The sequence below is a fragment of the Suncus etruscus genome, chromosome 2 (assembly GCF_024139225.1).
Source record: "Suncus etruscus isolate mSunEtr1 chromosome 2, mSunEtr1.pri.cur, whole genome shotgun sequence".
NCBI classification, from domain to species: Eukaryota; Metazoa; Chordata; class Mammalia; order Eulipotyphla; family Soricidae; genus Suncus; species Suncus etruscus.
This window is the reverse complement of record NC_064849.1, coordinates 33731757-33746796: the sequence shown is the minus strand read 5'-3', so window position 1 is coordinate 33746796 and position 15040 is coordinate 33731757. Positions and strand designations below refer to the sequence as shown.

The following is a 15040-nucleotide window of genomic DNA, read 5'->3' as shown; positions in this document are numbered from 1 at the left end:
ATTTACCATAGCAAGACTCTGGAAACAACCAAGATGCCCTTCAACAGACGAATGGCTAAAGAAACTGTGGTACATATACACAATGGAATATTATGCAGCTGTCAGGAGAGATGAAGTCATGAAATTTTCCTATACATGGATGTACACGGAATCTATTATGCTGAGTGAAATAAGTCAGAGAGAGAGAAAAAAACGCAGAATGGTCTCACACATTTATGGGTTTTAAGAAAAATGAAAGACATTCTTGCAATAATAACTTTCAGACACAAAAGAGAAAAGAGCTGGAAGTTCCAGCTCACCTCAGGAAGCTCATCACAAAGAGTGATGAGTTTAGTTGGATAAATAACTACATTTTGAACTGTCCTAATAATGAGAATGTATGAGGGAAATTGAGAACCTGTTTAGAGTACAGGCGGGGGTCGGGTGGGGAGGAGGGAGACTTGGGACATTGGTGATGGGAATGTTGCACTGGTGATGGGTGGTGTTAAGAAAAAAAAATATTGTTATTCAATAATGGAATACAATGTATATACAATATATTATTATATACAATACATTGCATTATAAAAAAAAAAAGACCTGTCATCAGAGCCAGCACAGGTAGCCAAATGGTGTGTTTAGAAATGAATCCCCCCCCAAAAGACAGTCTCCATGAAAGCAATACACAATGCCACTGTGTATGTATTGGGGTGCATTTGGGAGCATTAGTGCATGAAGACTTGTGGGGGTTCAGCCAAGCACATTCTTGCCCCCTTACCCTCTCACTGTCCTTCATGACCCAGGGACAGAAAGAGCAGGGGGCATATGGTACAAACACACATCCAGGGACAGCATGTGAGTGAGTGCCTCTGTAGTGTCTCTGCTTTCTATTCAATCTATGTGAGTCTGTTTATGTGTGTGCATGTATGTATGTGCACACACAGGTATGCATGTGTGTCCATCTCCCTCTTCTTAAACAAAAGTGAAACTCTCTTACAAGAGACATTTATCGAAGGCTGGGTTGTAAAAGGTTTGCATTGGAATGAAGATAAGGATGAACTCAGCTGCAGAGACCTCTGTGCAAAGAAAGAGCCCCGTACACCCAGCCCCAGCCAGGCAGCTGAGTCCCCAGAACAGACACAAGGAGGACAAGCAACAAACAGCAATAGGAGTTTTCCCTGAGCCCATTTGGTCCTCTCTAGTTCTTGCCTCCCCACTCCTTGTCTCCAGGCATTTGGCCCTTCAACTGAGGAGAAGTGGGTGGCCCTGTCCCCAGACAAGGCTTCTGCATCCTGAGAGAAGAATTCCAGGCATTTCTCCGCCTCTGTTCTCTCCCAACCCTGTGCATGGGTGAGACCTCTGACTTATTGTCCCCACTGGGACTAGCCCAGAAGAGAAGAAGAGGGAGGGTGTGGGGAGGCCAAACTCACATGGCTCAACCCAGATGGCTTCAACCTCTAACATACTGATGGCCAAGTGGCATTGCAGCAACAGGCAATTAGTGCATGGTTGAAGAAGGCACGTTCCTGACAGCTGAGAGATACACCCCACAGAATCACAAAGGCCACAGAGTAGTCTCTGCAACTGGCTGTCCAGGGATGGCATCGCCCAGTGACGGCAGCCATGGCCACATTCAGCTTCCCAGCCTAGCAGCCACCCTCAGTTCCCAGGACAGACTGGAAGAGAACAGGATCATCAACATCATTTCAAAGACAGAGTATGAAATAGGAACTCCAAAGGCCTCTCTAGTCTGGTGACAATGTTAGAGGGTTAGAGAGATACATTCCACATTGTGGTGGTGGGGGGGGAGAGATCAGTTCAAATAATTGGAAGCATGAGTTGAATCCGCTTGTGAAGAATTTTGTTTAAAAAAAAAAGAGAATTTTGGGCCAGAGTGTAAGGGGTAGAGCATTTGCCTTGTACATGGCTGGCCCGTGTTCGATTCCCAGCATCCCATATGGTCCCCTAAGCCTGCCAGAAGTGATTTCTGAGCACAGAGCCAGGAGTGACCCCTGAGTGCCACCAGGTGTAGCCCCCCCCCAAAAAAAGAGAGAGAAAGCATTTTAAGGGACCAGAGACACAGCTCCATACATCTTGTATGCATTAGACACTGTTTAATCCCCAGCACCAAAAAATAAATAAAACAGAAAAAGATGAAATAATTAGAAATACTGTAGATACAAGCTAGCTCTCTATATAGCTTCTATACACCTATACATATATAAATATAATGTATGTGGGATGCCAGAGAGGGAACTTGGGGTATCATGCATGCAAAGTACAAAGCACATACTATATCATAATCCTATCAATAATTTATCTTGATTTAATAAAAGTAAACTCAAATTTTATAAAGAATTATAAAGTAGGGCCACAGAGATAGCACAGTAGTAGGATATTTGCTTTGCATGTGGACAATCCAGGACACACCCAGGTTTGATTCCCAGCATCCCATATGGTACTCCGAGCCTGCCAGGAACAATTTCTGAGTGCAGAGCCAGGAGTAACCCCTGAGCGCTACAGGGTGTGACCCAAAAACCAAAAAAAAAAAAAATTATAAACTAGCATTATAAAACTATATATATAGTGAACATCTGTGTGTGTGTGTGTGTGTGTGTGTGTGTGTGTGTGTGTCTGGCAGTATGCCAGGGATTGAACCCGGGACCTCATGCATGCAAGGCAAGCATGCTATCATGAGGCCATCAGTATTTTCATCTTGATTTATCGACTGAGCTAATAACATCTAGGATATCTGGGGTTAAAGAAGCCATCTTTAAAATTCATTTCCCCAGTTTCCTGCTCAGGTTTTAAAGGCAACTCTGGAATATTTGAAGCCACACAATGTGGCTCAGGTTCCACAACCGTTGCCAGTGGTGCTGTGTGGGGCGGGCACAGCTGCCACTCTGGATGGCTTCCTGCACCCCAGGATGATAACACCCAGAGCTGAGTGGCATAAGGACCAGGAGCAGGTACCACACCCCGTCTCTGCTATGAGGAATACGAGGCCACTCCGCTGCCCTGCCCCCTCACCATCCTCTCTGTGCAAATGGACAGCACAAGCCAAATCTAGACCACCCAAACTGGGACACTTTCAGTCTCTCCTCCTCTGCTTGCCTCCTCTCACAGCCCCCATAGCAGCCACAGGCCTCTCACTGCTTTGCCACAAACACCTTCTTCCTCTTCATGATGTTTCTCCCCCAAAGGAGAAGCATAATTCCTAACCAGTCTCCCAAGTAATTTTCTCAGGTCCAATAAGCCTCTGATTTTTGGGGAGGCCTAGGGATGAGAGTGCTGACTAAATGTGCCTGTCCCAGGTACCCTGTGGCAGGAGTGTGAGGTGCTGTGTTGGCCTGTACTGTACATTCTGAAACTTTCTTTCTTAGGTGGAAACCAAATAGGTCCCTAAACAAAAAAGGTATCAGGATTGGGGGTGGGGGTATAGGTGAAAGGTCATAAGCAAGAAGGACAAGGGGTGTCAAGTGTACATACACACTGGGAAATCACAATCACTTAGGGGTAGGTGTACATATAGGCGGAAAACTCTCAACAAATAACCAGAACATCTCTACCCTGTGGGACTCAGGGTGCCACATTTGGTCCCCATCCTTAGACTGAGGAACTGAGGCAACAGAGGAGAAGCATACTGCCCTGGGAGGCAGGTGGTGGCAGAAGACTCAAGTTTAGGTCTCCTCCCAATTGTGGCAACACCCTCTTCTGGAGCTGCTGTTCAGAGCAGAAGCTTGAGAGACTCAGAGTGGCAGGCTTAGTGGGGTGGGGGATTCTTACCCCCACTAGGTGGCGGGCTGGCTGGGGAAGGTCCGTCCATTTCCTCAAAGGCCTCCTTGTAACTATGCAGATGGGGCTGTAGAAAGACAAGAGGTAGGGGATGACAGGTGAGACCCCCTCAGTGACCTGGTTCTTGCAAGGAGCCCACAGCTCTCCCTTGATAGCCAGGTTCCTCCCACCCCATTCCTGGGGGGACACCAGGGCTCCATCAAAGGATCGAGGACCATACTCAGGCAGAAAAAGAGAAAAGGGACACAATTATTTGTGAGCAGATTTAGGCATTTGTAGGTCAAAGGACATCTGGCTGAGAATCAGCCCAAGACTAAAGAGAAGGAGCAATGATCTAGGCAGCAAGCAAGTCTATTCCAAAACCATTTAGACCCAGATGGACCCATTAGCCTGAGTTGTATGAGATGTGGAGACCTTGCATGAGAATCTTCCAGAGGCCACAGGGCTGGGGGTGTCTGAGAGGTGAGATCCTGGGAACCACCTGGAGCTGTACTGAGCATCGGTAGAGAGGACTTGAAAATCTCTTTATTAGCTCCTTTTTGGGGGGTGGTAGGGAGAGGATCACAGCCAGTAGAACCTTGAGGAGTGGCGGTGTCACCTTGGGAATATGTTCTCTAAGCTATCTCCTGGCTGGGAAAATCTCCCTTTCTAACAAAGTCACTATTTGACTTCCTGACTCTTAAGATCTAATGTCTCCAGCTCCTCAAATGACAGCCTTTGGGGCTGAGAAGTGTAGCATCCAGGAAGGGTCCCAAATGCTTTTGTGGTATTATCAGGTTTGGCTTATAACCACACTTGTGCCACACTCAAGGCCTCTAACCCCAACAACGATGGCTCTCTAGAAGTGGAGACTTGGACCAATGGGTGTGTTGGGCATATGTGTTGGTGATGATGGCATACAGTAGAAGGAGGTCAAATGACTGAGAGATGGGCGGTGCAATAGCACAGCAAGTAGGGTATTTGCCTTGCCCACAGCCAACCTGGATTCAATCCCAGGCTTCCCCTAGGGTCCTTCAAGAAAACCAAGGATGATTCTTGAGTGCAGAGCCAGGAGTAACCCCTGAGCACCAAGGCTGTGGTTCCAAAACTAAAACAAAATGACTGGGAAACTAAGGTCACTATCACCCATATGACCCTAGGGGACCTGGAGTGCCCAGGCAGGCTCCCACTGACCCTGTATTCCCAGAGTGGGGGTGGAAGGACTCACCTCTTTGGGCCTCCCTCCAGGATTGAGAGCGATGGTGAGAGCCAGCTCTGGGGAGACACACTGAACTGGGGAGCGAACCCCAGGGCTCCGGGGGGACGCAGGCTCTGGAGACTGATTCTCATACTGTCCGTCACTGGCCGCCCTTCTCCGCAGAGGGGCAGAAGGCTCGGTGGGCTGCTTCTCCCGTGCCTGTACCCCTGAGAGGAATGGCAGGGCATGGAGGGTAAGGAGCAGAAAAGGTTCCCCCAGAAAGCAGAGAGGTTGACCCCTGGCTGAGTTGGAGAGGGGCTCTTGTCCCCACCTTGTTCTCCCCACCCACAACCACTACCCAGGACATGGTATGGGTTGTTTCTTAGGGACCCTGAGCACAAAGGGTTGATCCAAGAACCAGATGTCAGCGCCTTCCACGGCCTGCAGGCAGAAGGCCAGATCTTCCAGGCACACCAGGGAGGAGAGACGTCTCCAAGGCGACTGCATCAACCAACAAGCAACACCAGGCGGGTGGGGAGAAGCTGGAAAGAGCTCAGCTCTCATCATCTTGTGCTCCATCCTCACTCAAACACCCAAACCCAGTGGCACCTGAAACATTGTTGGTCTTCTCTGGGGTCCCACAACTTCCAAAACCTTTTTCCCAACTTGTCTCACCTTGTTCCTTGACTTACCACCACCACAACCACCACCCTACCCACTCATATTTTCTGATTTCTAAGTTAGTCCAGGTTCCTATCCGGCCACTCTCAGAACAGCCAGCCGAGAGCCTGAAGTCATTTTCCACATCTGCTCTGGGGACCAATGCTGTTAACCTCACCCGCCTTCCTTCCCACTGGTTCTCCCCACAGCTGGGCTGGGGCCCGGAACCCATGGCCTCATAGAGCTGGCTCCGGAATCCTCAAAAACTCGCAATCTTCTGGGCTTCAGAGGCTCAGACCTAGCTGAGGCCAGATTCCACTTCCACTTGCCTCCATCCCTAATCCCTTTCCAAGGGCAGGCTGGGAAAGGGCAGAGGCTAAGACCAGGACCCAGGGCTCTGACCACACCAGTTTCCCACCAGCACACTAGGGGACTGTGTCCCCGGGCCACTTGGTAGATACACACACATATCTCTGCCATGCACACATGCTTATGCCGCATACAGCTCAACCCTAGGCTTGTGTCCTGGGTAGCCCTCAAAAATTCTATCCTTGAGAATGAACCATCATCTGCTGCTCTACAGGGGATCTACAAGTCTTCAGGCATTCCCCCCCTCCCACCAGGCAGCCACAAAAATAACCATGGAAAGCAGATGCTGGGAATCTTCCTACCAGTCATAAAGAGCAGGGTATCGGCTGCTAAGTCAGAGGCCAGACACACACCTTCATGCACACGCACATGCGCACAGTCTCACACACACAAAAAATTTAAGGGCACACACATACATGTTTGCACACAGAACTTGCCTACACACCCATAATTCGGGGAGCCAGTGTGCACCAAGGCTAGAGAGGCATTTTACAAAGACTGATGAAGTTCTGAAGATCCACTGATTATTCAGAAGCTATCTGCATACACCCCCAGAGAAAAAGAGTGGCCCAAGAGAAGTGAGTCGTAATGGCAAATTAGCCCTGCACCCTGCTTCCTTTGTTGTGGGGGATGAAAAAAAGGGGATCAAGGAGAGGACCAGGGGCTGCCATGATGAGTGCCAACCCGGATGGACATAGGGGTGTGATGTTGCAAAGTGGCAATACTGGGCTCCCAACCTCCCCCCAAAGCCTGGGAGGGGGTCCCCAGTCCTCATTCACGCTCTCCCTTTGCTGCCACCAACCTCCCGGCCCCCAAGCTTTCTGGGCAGCTGGGTTTGGAGCTACTGCTGGCTTCATTCCTGGCAGAGACATTAGACAAAGACATAGACATTGATTTTCTAATAATAATTGTGACCAAGGCAGCCCATTCAGGAAATGCTCTTGGGGTTTGGAACGAAGTTCAGCTCCAAGGTTAAAAGAAATGCATTAAGGGCTGCTCTCAGTTCCGGCACCCCCACCCTGACTGCCTCTTTCTGGCAGACTCCTGTGTCTTTGCAAGGGATGGACTCTTTCCCTATGTGGGGGGAAATCTCACAGTTGCCTGAGTCCTGAACTGCCTAGAGGAACAGCCAGTGTTCTCTCCCCATGTGCCCAGAAACACCTCGAAGTGCCCAAAGGTGGTGATGGCACTCAAAGCCACAACTGGACAGCTAAGAGATTTCCCATATAGGGAGGATGGGGGACACCAGAACAAGAGGGTGAAACCCCCTAAGGGAGATCACATGGCCTCTCCTCGACACTGAGGTCGAGGACCAGACATGGAAACATGCTCCAGCCTGATGTGGAAGAATAGAGTGACTGCGAAGAGCTGGGATACTGCTGAGCACAGGGAGAGAGAGACCTGCCCTCACATTTCATTCTTTTCCCCTGCAAGGATCCCTCAGTTCCAGTAGTCTGTCACATTCTTAAAACACAGAGTTTCACTGTTGTCCCCTTTGGCAGGCTCAGTCTCTCCAGAGTGCTGGGAGAGCTGCCCCCCATCTTTCTTCTCTCTATGGCAGGAGGGCTCTGCATGACTGGGGGGAGAAAAAAGAGCCCCATTGTTCCCCAGCCAAGCAGAACTGCCTCACAGAGCAGGAGCACCCCTCCAGCATGACCCAAAGATGGACCCATAATAAAACAAGGCCTGCCCTCCACCCCGACTTCTCAGGCTCTCTGACACTTCTCATGTCTTATGGGTCTGTGTGCTATGACCTTCACACGCACACTCACAGGCACGCAAGCACACACACTTCCCCATGCAGCCTGTACTGGGCAGGGTGGGTAGTGGACAGAGCAGCTTCCAGAACTCCTACCTCTACCCCCAGCAAGAGATTGTGTGGAGGAAGGACAGAGAAAGGGGGTAGATGAGGTGTCTCAGACAGTCTCTCACCACATTCTGCAGGGTGAGGAGGAGGGGCCGTATCATCCACAAGGCGGCTTGGAGGGGTGATCTTGTGTGTGGCCAGTTCAAAGTGCCACTCACCCACTGCAAGCACTGGGAGGACAGTTGTGCCCTCAGTCCAGGGCCTGAGCTCAGGTCCTAGACCTGAGAGCAGAGCACAGGAGAGGGACTGTGCCTGGGGTACTCATCTACTCCTTGGGATAGAGTGCTCAGACACACACACACACACACACACACACACACACACACACACACACAAATACACACATACAAATACACATGTGTATATCCATGCACTGTCAGGCATATGCACATGTTAACATGCATGAACACTATGTGTGCAGTCATGTGTTGTAGCATGTGTGTACACACATACATTTATACCATACACATAAGCGTGCATTCACAATATACACTCACACAAGCATACACTGTAATTCTGCAAAGTTACAACTCACACACATCAACACAGACACTTTTACAGAACACGGCTGGCTGCTCTTCAGCACCCGACGTTTTGAGTCTGGACAAGTATCCGGGACAGAATATCCAGCGTCATCACAGGCCCCTCCTACACCCACACACTGGCGATTTCCACCCCCACAGACCCAGTCTTCTTTCCAGACTTCCGATCTCCAAAAGGCCCAACTGCTCAGCTCCAGGTGCCAGTGCTGGTGGGTGTCCGAGTGCGTGCTGGGGCTCCGGAAGCCAGGGGATCTGGGGACCACCTGCTGAGCCAGGGCACCAGAAAGCCACACGGCGGGCACTTATACTAGCAGATCTAGGGCAAGCCATGCCAGCTCCCCTGAGGGTAGGTCCAGCGCCCCACATCCACCCACGGGACACTGCTCCCCCGCACAGGGCTGAGAAAAGGTGGGAAAGAGGAGGCAGAAAGAGGATATTCTGCTGGAACCATCTCCCCACTATCCATGGATGGGGAGTACCTTGTATATTTAGGGGGTCAGTCACGACCCTCACACTCCTTTACAGAGTGGCTGAGAGTCTCCTCCTATTCTGGAGGTAAAGGTGGAGAACTGGGACTCCTGGTCACAGGTCTATGGACATAAAAACATAGACAGTTCCCACACACAGCACTGTGACTCTCATGGCCGGAGCTGCCCCATGACAGCATATGGACTCACCAGGCCACCCTATCAGTGGACCATGGTCCCTCCCCTCTCAGACTAGAAGCCTGAGCTCTGAGCTTTGGAGTCTCATCACAGGTCTCGGGGATGGTCGAGGCAGAAAGCCAGGACCACTGTCAGTTTTTCTGACTCCAGGCCTTGTCCTTGGATCAGAGAAGCAGGATGTGGATGGAGGGACTGTGATTCTGCAGAGCAGATGGAATGGCAAGAGTCAAAGGGCACTTTATCTTTGCCCCTGATATGCCCTAATTGGGTACCCCGGGTGGCCTGACCTGATAGCCTAATCAATGCGGACCTAGATAAGGCCAAAGCAGCAAGCTCAAGGCCTGTGTCCATGTACAAATGGGGAGCAGTTGCTCATGCAGAAAAAGGGAAGTTAGGAAAGAGAGTCAGAAGGGAAGGAAAGAGAAGCAGGCAGGGAAGAAAAGAACTGGGTAAAAATAAGTTAGGAAGAGGTAGGATGGTGAGGGTGTTAGAGGAGGTAGAAAAGAGGCAGAAAGGACAAAGTGAAGCAGGAAGGAGGAGGTGGGTGAGACGGGAGAATGGAGGGGAAGAGGAGCTGGGGACTACAAGAAAGATCTAATGTGGGAGGGAGCAGGAGGAACCAACCAGAGATGGAAGAAGCTCGGAACCGGTGGGGAGGAGGGTGCCAGCCACTGCCCCGCTGCCTCATTGCCTGCAGCCTGGCATTGTAGGCTGCTCACCCACCCCACCAAGGGGAGCAGGCAGGAAGAGAAGGCACCACACCCATAGCAGGACAGGTGGACATAGGACACACAGAGAAAGCATCCAACAAGACGAAACAAAACAAAAACAAAGAGAAAAATGGAGGTTAGCTGGGCTCTGCATCCAGGAGGGAGCCCCAAACCAGAGAAGGGGTGAAGGAGTTGGCCAGGAGGGTCTTGGTACAGTGAGGATGTAGGCACACCCCTCATTCTCCTTGCGGGGGTGCCCTCTGTAGTCGCTGCCTGCCTCTGACTTACCCTCCTGGACCAGTCTCTTCTCCAGGACTTTTCTTGTCCTGGACATCCTGTCCCACTTCCACCCATGCCTCAGGGTCCCCTGCCCTGGCAGCCTGAGTCCCTTCTGTCTTCCATATAGATTCCTCTTTTTCAGGAGCCTTTTGTAATCTTTTTAACTCCTTACTGCCCCAAGATCCTTAAAGTGGGGGCTGGGACCTACTCAGGGTAGAGGAAAACAGTTCCACGCCTGCCTTGAAACCTTGGGTTTGATCCTCAGACTCCTTAAAACAAGCTGCCTAAGGGGCTTCTAGAAAGATAGTACAGTGGAGAGGGTACTTGCCTTGCACAGGGATACCACAGGCTTAAACACCAGCATCCCATATGGTCCCCCGAACACCACCAGGAGTGCAGAGTCTGGAGTTACCCCTGAGCATCAATGAGTGTGGCCCAATAAAAATAAATACCCAGCCTTTCTGGATGTGACAAAGACCTGCCTTCAGTCCCCCTCATGAACACTTTCACACCACAGGTACTGTACTCCAGCTCTCTCTTTCCGGAGACCCGACCCTTTTTGTTTTCCTCAAACAGACAAACTGCTCCATCGTCCCCATTTCTGAGCTAGTCCCACCTCCTGACTCCACCCTTCCACATGTAGGACCCGATCCCAGGCTCTTCTTCAGGATCTAGACTGGGTGTACCCTGCTGATATCATCAGCACCTCATTTTCCATGGCAGCCATAGGAAGGCTCCACCCATTTTGCCACACTCAGTCCCAGAAATCCTGACTCACAGATCCACCAGCCCGGGTGTTCTGTGAGCATCTCAAGTTTCATGTGACCTACATCACAGCTGAAATTCTGACCCTGAACCTGAGTGTCCCATATCCCATATCCCATATGATAAAGAGCAATTCCAATCTCTGGTCACTGGAGCCAAAAAAATCATAGCATTGACCTGGGCTTTTTTCTGGACTATCCCAGGCCTAGTTTATCCATAAACCTTCATGGCTCCCCCTTCTAATATGTCTATATATCTAAGCTCCTCTATCCTCCTGATTAACAGACTCCTATCCAGGCTCCCTCTATCATAGCCATAGGAATCCTTTTAGAACAAGTCATATCTATAGACCCTTTTCTGCCAAATCCTCCCTAAGAATTAGGGCAGATCTTAACTCATACCCTGCAGAACAGAAAACCAAGATCTTAGAATCACCTCCAGGGCTGTTGGTAGAGGCATTTGGAGTCATTGCCTTCTAATTACATGTCTCTCGATGGGTTCTTTTGGTTTGCATGTTAAAAAGATGTTTCCCATTGCCTTCTGATTTGTTTATAAAGGCTACTGTAGGAGGCCTGGAGGAGAAGCTGCCATCTAGGCTCATGGTTCCACATGGTGGAGCAACTAGTTGTGAGTGAACAGCTTGTGATGTGAGTTTCCTTCCCAATTGTGTGTGAATTATTTCCTGTGTCGGAATTGTTGTTGGACCTGTGTCTCTTATCCTACCCAAACTTGGGGCATAGGGATTCCTCTTCCTCTCTGGGGATTGTGAAACACACAACCCACCATTTCACACAAGGTGAGCTACAAGCCACTTCTATTCCCAGATATACTTTCCACATTCATAACCTCTGTGCTGCCACCTCATTTGCACATGTAGCTCCTCTACCATAAGTCCCCCCAAGGCAAAGAAGCCATTCTGAGGCATATGGTCCCCAACCCCTCACAGGTTCTTCACCCCTTTCCTTTCCCACCTGACATGTTCCACATGCATTTGCTTCTTGGCTGACTGTCCAATTCCATTTCCACCAGAATTGGAAGGACTATTGCCTTCCTCCTAGAAGAGCATGGAACACAGACTAGAAAGCTCTGGTAGGCAGAATGGGTGTTGAGCTTAGCTCTTATTGTCCTGGTAAAGTGTAAAAGAAACAAACATGGACTATCAATGTAGGTGCCAAGGCTGGATGCCAATATCTTCCCAGGTCAGTAACCACCCTTTATTCCTACATCCTGAAAAGATCTCACCTCCAGGTGCAGCCTGAAAGAGCTGAGCAATCCAGGTTCTAAAATCCATTGCAGCTTACTTTCCCCAAGATATGACTTATTCTCCTTTGTTTTTTTTCTCTCTTCCCTCCATAGTCCTTTCTCCTCTCTTTCTTCTCTAAAGCAACTCTGATGGCCCTTATATTTATGGTATGTTTAAAGTTTCAACTTCTGGGGTCAGAGCAATAATGCATGCAGGTAACCTAGGTTCAGTCCCCAGCACCACAAATGGTCCTCAGAGCCCCACCCAGGTTGATTCCTGATTGCAGGGCCAGAAGTACTAGATATTGTCTCCCAAACAAACAAAAATTAAATAGCAAGTTGGAATCCCTTTAAATAAATAAAAGTTCTCAAGTGTTAAAAAAAAAAGTTCGGGCCCGGAGAGATAGCACAGCGGTGCTTGCCTTGCAAGCAGCCGATCCAGAACCTAAGGTGGTTGGTTCGAATCCCGGTGTCCCATATGGTCCCCCCATGCCTGCTAGGAGTTATTTCTGAGCAGACGGCCAGGAGTAACCCCTGAGCACCGCCGGGTGTGGCCCAAAAACCAAAAAAAAAACAAAAAAAAAAAAGTTCTAAATATCACATGGTGGATCCCTTAGTTGAGTCTGACACCACCCCACAAAAGCCCAGAATTCTTCTCCATCCTCCTCCCCATCACTCCTTCACAACTCTGCCATGCCTTCCCTTCTCGATAATTCTTTGCTATCTTGATTCCCCTCCTCCACTCCACCAATCCCTCTCTACCCTGAAGATATCTTCTCAGTCCTCTGATGGCTTTCATTCCATGGTCATTGTGTCCTAAGCTCTTTTCTCTCCATGGTCTCTGACACAGAGATCTTGTTCAGGTCCAAATCTTCCACTTTCGGGCCCGGAGAGATAGCACAACGGTGTTTGCCTTGCAAGCAGCCGATCCAGGACCTAAAGTGGTTGGTTCGAATCCCGGTGTCCCATATGGTCCCCCGTGCCTGCCAGGAGCTATTTCTGAGCAGACAGCTAGGAGTAACACCTGAGCACCACCGAGTGTGGCCCAAAAACCAAAAAAAAACAAAAAAACAACTTTCACTTTCACCTTTGTCAAATCCACAGAACCTACTGCTCTGTTTACTCTTTCAAGTTCCAACTTTCGATGCTCAGTAGCCTTCCATATACCTCTCTGTTCAAAAGAAAATTCTTAAACCAACATTGCTCTTCTTCTTAACTACTGGCTTGTTCATGGAAATATTCTATTTCTATTCATGAATCATCTGTTTGTTTATTTGTTTATTTGAGGGTCATACCTATCAGAATTTAGGGCTTAATCCTGCTCTGTTCTTCCTCTGTGTTCTGTGTTTACTTTTGGTGGAGCTAAAAGATGATATGCCATTTCTGGGGAGCAAAACAGGAATGGCCACATGCAAAGCAAGTGCTTTAAACCCTGTACATATCTCATCCAAATCATCTTTTATGTCCTCATTTTCCTCATTTACCCACTGCATCCTATTAAATGGATGGTTCCATTTAATAATAGCTGGTTCCACCATCATTGACCCTATCTCTTGCTTTTTGCATTTTTTTCTATGGCCAGCAGCCTGATGCGGCCACCTCTCCTAGGTTAGCTACTAAATACCAACATCTTCCAATCCAAAGTCACTCCCACTTTGCACTGTGCCCACCCAGATGCACCAGCTACATCTTCCTAAACTCTAGCACTAATGGCGCCAGACTCCCCATAGCTAATACTCAGGGACAGTTTTCTGCCTCCCAAAGTAAGACTCAAGCTCCTGACTGATATTTCAGACCAATCAAAAGTTGGCTTCAAGTGACCTCCCTGGACTCTAGCTCACAGCTCATGTGCTCTTAATCAATATTATTCTTCAGACTTCCCTCTGCTTTTCACTCTTCACTATGATCCCTTTCTTTCCAGTGATCCAAGCACTTTCAAAACTGCACCCATATTCCTGCTTGATCTCTAGTTAACAATGACCTCTCGGGGCCGGAGAGATAGCATGGAAGTAAGGCATTTGCCTTTCATGCAGGAGGTCATCTGTTCGAATCCTGGTGCCCCATATAGTCCCCCGTGCCTGCCAGGAGCAATTTCTGAGCCTGGAGCCAGGAATAACCCCTGAGCACTGCCAGCTGTGACCCAAAAATCACACACACACACAAAAAAAACAATAACCTCTCCTCTCTCTTCCCTCCTACAGAACCTTCTCCACATGTCTCTGCTTCACAAAAGACTTCAAGTTAAAGCTCTGGCTCATCTCCCCCTCACTAACTTCCCTGTTGTTCCAACATACACTGAAATCTCTACCAGCAGAGAGACACCTGAGATCAGTCTAGGCCTAGAAATAGGATCATAAGATCACTTGATTGAACTTAGCCCACTCCAATTCATTTCTTTTCTTGTCTTATTGCTCTAGCTCAGACATCCAACACTCAATGATCGTGTTGATAACAGGCGTCTTTATCTGTCCTTAGTGTAATGGGAATGCTTCTCATGTTTAACCAGGTAAAGCAGATGTGCAGTGCAGATTTCTAGTCCCTCTCCTTTACCATACCAAGTAAACTACCCCTAAGTTCTCTGAGGTCAAAACGGTGCTGAGACTCCATAAGGAATGGTTGGATCAAAGTGGAATGAACCACAGGGAGGAAACAGAAGTGTAGAGACCAGTAATGAGAAGCGGCAGACCTGAGAAAAAATCATATGGGTTCACAGTGAAGAAGGAATTTCCCCTCCCATCTGTACCCTCTTTGTTAACCATATTGGAGCTCGTATTCCAGCATCTTACACACTAATTTGGAATGAGCAGATGGGGGTAATTATGAAAGTCTATCCTCCCTGTCCAAACTGTTCAGCCTCTCTAACTACCCCTATCTCTTTATCTCTACAAGCACTACAGAGAGCCCACATTTAGGGTTCCTGAGGAAACTGCATGCAGGACCTGCTGATGTAAAAACATATGACTATGTATGGCCCCTTCACTGTCCCTTGC

At 48.9% G+C, this 15040-nt stretch overlaps 1 protein-coding gene across 2 annotated transcripts in view; it reads right to left on the bottom strand.

The window, feature by feature from the left end:
• Window positions 1-15040, bottom strand: part of TNS1 (tensin 1) — a 200195-nt gene that overhangs the window by 29641 nt on the left and 155514 nt on the right. For both annotated transcript variants that reach the window (XM_049768018.1, XM_049768016.1), the window contains exons 18-19: window positions 4982-5178; window positions 3766-3841 (exon numbers count right to left, since the gene is read on the bottom strand). In XM_049768018.1, the coding sequence (XP_049623975.1) occupies window positions 3766-3841; window positions 4982-5178 (273 nt within the window). The remainder of the gene's footprint in view (window positions 1-3765; window positions 3842-4981; window positions 5179-15040) is intronic.